At 34.8% G+C, this 6311-nt stretch overlaps 1 protein-coding gene across 1 annotated transcript in view; it reads left to right on the forward strand.

Annotated features, from left to right (window-relative positions):
- LOC142975336 (muscle-specific protein 20-like) overlaps window positions 1–2749 on the forward strand; it is a 33670-nt gene extending 30921 nt beyond the window's left edge. Inside the window, exons 2-4 of the mRNA XM_076118121.1 lie at window positions 266–474; window positions 1982–2102; window positions 2503–2749. Of these exons, the coding sequence (XP_075974236.1) occupies window positions 266–474; window positions 1982–2102; window positions 2503–2694 (522 nt within the window). The 3' untranslated portion in view covers window positions 2695–2749. The remainder of the gene's footprint in view (window positions 1–265; window positions 475–1981; window positions 2103–2502) is intronic.
- The last annotated feature ends 3562 nt before the right edge of the window (window positions 2750–6311 follow it).

Genomic DNA, 6311 nt, shown 5'->3' on the forward strand with positions numbered 1-6311 from the left:
GATTTGTCAAAATCTCTTTGTCTTTGCGAAATTGAGCTTATACCTATTCAGATTGTAAACTAATGAATTAAGGAGGTAGGTTTATCAGTATGTTAAATATCTGACAAATTAGAATAGGATGTTTTTCTGCTCGTAAGTCCAAACAATTACAAAAATCAATAAAGCAACATACACCCGGAAATGTTTTTAGAACTATGTCAATCTTTCAAGCATGTTCAAATGTGTGTTCCTTACAAACACTCAAATTGTGTTTTTCTATTTCCAGTGCGCGGGAAAACGTGAGCCCGAGAAAGAGGCTGAAGCCCAGCAATGGATTGAGGCTGTCATAGGGGAGAAGTTCCCTGACCAACCTTACGAGCATGCCCTGCGAAATGGCATCATTCTCTGCAAGTTGATGAACCGTCTTCAACCTGGCATCATCTCCAAGGTCAACGTGTCTGGCGGAGACTATAAATACATGGACAATATCAGCCAGTAAGTTACTAGGGTAGCATATGAAGCAGGAGGGATGTTTTCTTAGCACAGGTTCTTTGATTATAGTATGCACTATTTACGATGACAACAACTAAAACGACAGGCGTTTTCAGGCAGGTAGAATTGAAAATCATCCAAATTGTATGATAATTATTATTAAAGCCCTTATCTTTAATGAATTGCGCTTCTCTAAGGGGGGAATTGGTAAGGTTTACAGTATACCTTTTCCCTAGCTAGAATCCAATGGACCTAATACTGTATCTCACTATCTACAAACAATCGTAGAACGGATCTATCAGCAATTACTTTATTATTATATAGATGTTCAGAACTGAAGGTTATATTCGACCACCCGTGGTTATCTAATGGATTATAGCGTGGCCATTATCGGCTATCCCACGTGTAAAGTACTCCATTCATACACCCAATGTACTATATGATAAAGCAGTACTCATCCATATCTGTTTTTGGTCAAGTTTATTGACCGATGATATTGACAAACCTTCAAGGTTCACGAGGCTCTATGAAATTAAAATTTGTACTTAGTTAAAAAAAATGGAATTTGAAACACCTTTACTTAATAACATAACGAATTTTAACTTCAGCAAAGTACCTACAACAATCAAGCAAATCATATTTCTTGAAGTCGATCTTCAGATCTTCGTTTTTAAACGCTTCCAGTCAATTATTAAATACTAGTCCACACCTAGCTTCTGGGCAATTCCCAAAGTCTAAGATATTTGCGAAGAAGTATTTATATTTTGAATCCTTACTTTGATCCTTCGAGAATTGATAATGACGTCATAATCCGTATCGAACTTGATCCATTTATTATCGTTGGCAAGTTGACAACCGGATTGGTATCCGCAAGACACGTATTTGTTCAAATATCTTTACTTTTATTTATGCAACAGTTTCCTGGTACGTTAAATAAACCAAAACCAAAAGTGAAGGTTTTGTCACAAGGAAAAAATACGTTCAAATCTGTTACGCACACTTTCAATGAACCTTCAGGTTTATCCATTCCCTTCATTATATCTCCTAATAAGTCGTATGTATAAACAAAATCATTTACTGGTTTTCAAATTACAAGTATAATACGTACTTGAGAATAAAAAGTATAGTCATAATTACTATGCATTTTAAATTAGGTTCAGTTTCGTTGCACACAGAATTAATGATAAAGTGTTAAAGTCATTTGATAGTCAGACAGTTGGATTATTCAAATCTAGGCATTAAAATCCTAGTACTTAGTAGATAATAAACAAACCAATGTCATTTCAAGTTGATCGAACAAGCCAGAAATTATCACTACTTAGAAACAATGTGACCGGATTAAAAGATTTACCCCCGGTTTCTGAGGTACATTTAGCGGTAGTTTATCTATTCCATAGCGTTTGAATTATATAAAAAAAACGCTATTGAATAGATAAACTACCGCTAAATGTACACAGAAACCGGGCACTAATAAAGTAAGAGATTAACTAACTATAATTCACGTTTCTAGGTTCCAGGCAGCCTGCGTCAAGTACGGAGTGCCTGATGTAGACCTGTTCCAGTCAACAGATCTGTGGGATCAGAAGAACATTGCTCTTGTCACACAGACCATCTTCGCTTTGGGCAGGACGGTATGTATTACCTAACGTTTTTTTGGAAGTTTTATTCCGATGCACTGCCTAGGCCTTACACCATGATGGCAATGCAAGACCTAGGCAGTCCCGAAAAGGTCCCTAAACCGCAACTAGCCAATAGCGTGGACTGTGGATGGGTCGCAGTCTACGAGTTAGCTAGTTGCGATTGGTGATTCTACATTCCTCCAATGTCTGTAAACAATCTCTCAGATATGCAAAGCAGTCACATTTTTCTTAGTAGTCAAGAATAAAATATTACGAAATATTAAATGAGACCTTGAAAGAAGATTATTTGCAAATATAAAATTATTCATGAACTTACTTTTAGCACAAAAAAATACATTTAAATTCGCGAACAAAAACGTAGGTTTCTTCATTGTTGTATTTTTATTTTCAGGCGTACAAGCACCCTGAATGGAGGGGTCCTTTCCTTGGTCCCAGGCCAGCTGAAGAAAACCGTCGTGAGTTCAGCGAAGATGTTCTTCGAGCTGGTAACGCAGTCATTGGTCTACAAGCTGGCACCAACAAGTTGGCCAGCCAATCTGGACAGAGCTTCGGCGCTTCCCGCAAGATCATTCTTGGAAAGTAAAGTACTAGGGTAGCAGCAACCGAAGGGAGATCTACCATCTCTAACCTTTTACAAATCATATTGTAATTTTTTGTTTTAAATATATACATTATACAAGGTATTTTATGTAAGCAAATTGGTTTAGTTTAAGGTTTTTTTTTATATTCTGGCGATTATGTTATAGGAAATGATAATAAAGTCTACAATTGATTTCCGAAAACCAAAGATTGGCCAAAGTGTAAACGTTTTGATGTAGTACAAACCTTAAAAAAATATGTATTAGAATTGTATTAGTAGTTAACAGTACTTATTATCGTAAACCTGTAATCATTATTTTAAGGTAAAATATTTATAAAACTGTGATTTTTCATGACTTGAAAGATTAATTTTACTACCTTTTTATACCTATTAACTGAAAGAATACTTATTTATAAATAAAACTTTATTAGTAAATGTATATTTATTTTCTACCAATTTACATCTGTTTTTCATTATTCTGACTATCCTTGCCCGTCTGAATAATCGCACATTCTTTGTATTTAACGAGTTATTGAAGTGCTATTGTGTGTTTACGACTGCTAAATTTGATTTTAAAAGACTTTCAACATTCTTTAGCACTATGCCCTTGCACTTTATACACACTCAAGGGAAAGTACCTATGCGTTACATATTATTATCTCAGAATATGTATTGCAAATAGTGTAAATACCCGTGCTGGTATTATTAAGAAGGTACAGGACCTTTTTTTTTTTTCGTCAGGAAAATGCATTACTGCATGTCCCGCGCTCCAGGGAGGTAGCGGGGGTCTGTTGGGCTCTCCCGCCGGCTAGGCGTTCCGGCTTTTAAATTTGGGCATACCGACTAAAAATCTGACGGTGTTCCTTCAACAGTCACCATAAAGTGGCCAGGACGCGGTACCTCCAATTGGATACTCCGCGTCCCAGCCGGAAGGTACAGGACCTAGTAATCTTGGCTAACATTAAGGAGTTTTCCAATCATAAATATTTACCTACCTACCAGCTTTTAACAGTTGAATCTGTTCACTTCACTTAACCACAAACGAAGAAAGTTGCCCTTCATCTAAGTTGCACAGTGGTGCACAGTTAGTTGCTGCAGAATTATCTTTTAACTAGAGTTAATCTTAGCTAGAAATACTGTCGCAGGCTAATTGTCGGTTAAAACAAACGTTACGTCACTCTACTAATGATGTTTGTTGACGTCTAAGTTAATCAGGACGAGACTTATGCATTTTCTTGCAACAATATTTACGCCTTTAAAGATCAAAAGGGCAATGACTTTCTATAAAAAACCGACCAAGTTCAAGTTGAAGTTGCGTACGAAGGGTTCCGTGTTATATTCATAAAAACGACAAAATTTTGTTGTGTGGGATTAACCCTTTATTTTATTACTTTTTTTTTGTATAAGATTTGTGAAAAATTCAACTTCCTAACTATCACAGCCTCCCGATCGACAGACAGACAGACAGCGAGGTATCGGAAATAGTGATCAGACATTTATACCTTTTGGGTACGGAACTGTAAAAATGAACATAGGTACGTAACAAAAACAATCGTTCGAACATAAACTCCTTTTTGAAGTCGGTAAACATATTCCACTGAGTTAAAAAAATCTTGGTTATTATGTAGTCATTTGTATAAAATACAGCATCATAAACATACCGCGGACTGTATTTACGGACGATAAACAGTATCGTAAACAAAAAGTAAAGGTCGTGGAGATGTTTCCTTTAAACCAGGGGTTCCCAACCTTTTCTTAGTCCGGGACCACTTTTATATTATTCTTGTAAGCAGGGACCACTATGTAAGTATATGTATTTAAAATAAAGTGTAGTTAAATCATCTTGAATCTTTTTAATTTTAAAATCATTTGCGGGCCATATTTTGACTTCCACGGACCACTGGTTGGGAACCACTGCTTTAAAAACCTTGGAAGAATGATTGGTATTCGGATATCAGTGTAATTGTACCATCTACGATGTGCCTATGCAGTTGTATCTATACGTACAGGACCAGTACCTGACTGGCATTAAAACCTCCATTGTCTGTTTTGGGTTAGCGATTTTTATCTAAAATCGCGCGGTACTTTCGGGTGCCGAATGTGGAATTCGGGTTGGATAATGTTAGGTAGGTATATCTTTAAAAATAGTTGACGAAATTATATAAGCGCTAATAAGTAATATTACCCAATGATATAAAAAAATAGGAATGTATTGGAAAATTTGTCAATACTTACTTTATCTCTCTCACCACATAGGTACATAATACATAATATAGAGAAAATAATAAATCAATAGTGACTCAAATTTATTACTGGGCCCATGCCTGTATTTTCTTTTATTTTAAACTTAAACCCCGTTTATAAAAGTTATAGCAAAAGTACCTGTTGCGTACTTTGAAGTAATAAATAGGAGAAGAAAACGAAACAAGTCTACTGTAAGATATTAATGAAAACTAGTTGGCCACCTAACCTCCAATCTCATAGGCGAAGAAAATAGCTAATCTAGGAAGAAAGCATTAATCTCTTTAGGTAATGTGCAATTGGATACTATTTACCTACTAAGTGCTTATGCTTAGTGCTGGATAACGAAACCGATGCTGTCAGTCATCTAGGCAGATGGATAGTAAATCAGATAGGGTACCTACCTACTGGTAAATATGAGTAAATATTTGACCAAAAATAGGTATTTAGTTAGGTAAAGGCATTGTCAAGTAGTACAGTAAGAAAGAATGCTACACGAGTGGGAACTGTTTGCGTGATATTGAAAGCAAACAGAGATAGCGGATATTCTAGACGAATGCGTGTCTGGATGGATAACCAGAAACAATAAATAATAGGTATGTTTGAAAAACCAGGAGAAGGCCGTTGAAACAGAATAGGCAATTAAAAAGATAAAAAATATGAGAAAATTTCCATTTTTTTACTTAAGATATTAATAGTGACATCTAGTAAAAAAAGTAGGAACTATTTTCGGCAAGTAATTTCTATAGTTCAGATATTTCAGTATAGATGGCGCATCATTTTGCCGCCAAGGTCAACTATAGTGATGTTCACTCGAAACACAATAAAACACAATGTTCGTGGTACTAAGCACACAAAGTACATAATATTTTTAACCATTATTAATTTAATTGGAAGGAATAAGGAGAGTATAGAAGTAGGACTACCAATTAAAGGACTCATCGATATAAAGTAGAAAGATAGTCAAGAATCAGTGGAAAAAACTTAAATTAAGGAAAAGGTTATACGTCGAAAAGTGACTTTATAGTTATCAAAAATATTTTCTTTCTTCTAGTAGATATATTAAGAATTAGTAGCGTTAAGACTACTTTACGAGTATCAGGAATAGTAAGAAAGGTATTTTTTAAGTGATGTTTGAAAATACACCTTACAGGAATGTTGAGTCTATGTTTATAAATAGACCAAGTTTTTTGTGGGTTTACCATTTAAATATCATAAAATTATTGTAACTTTATTTTATTTAAACATTGAAAACTTACATGTTCATTCGCTTGCAAGAAGCAGCAACTAATAATAAAAAATAATTAATTTGCAATTATTAGATGAAATATTCGTAAATTGTAATTGTTTTTGATTAATACCCATAATTAATAAACAAA

This window comes from Anticarsia gemmatalis, chromosome 9 (genome assembly GCF_050436995.1).
Source record: "Anticarsia gemmatalis isolate Benzon Research Colony breed Stoneville strain chromosome 9, ilAntGemm2 primary, whole genome shotgun sequence".
In the NCBI taxonomy this organism is placed as follows: Eukaryota; Metazoa; Arthropoda; class Insecta; order Lepidoptera; family Erebidae; genus Anticarsia; species Anticarsia gemmatalis.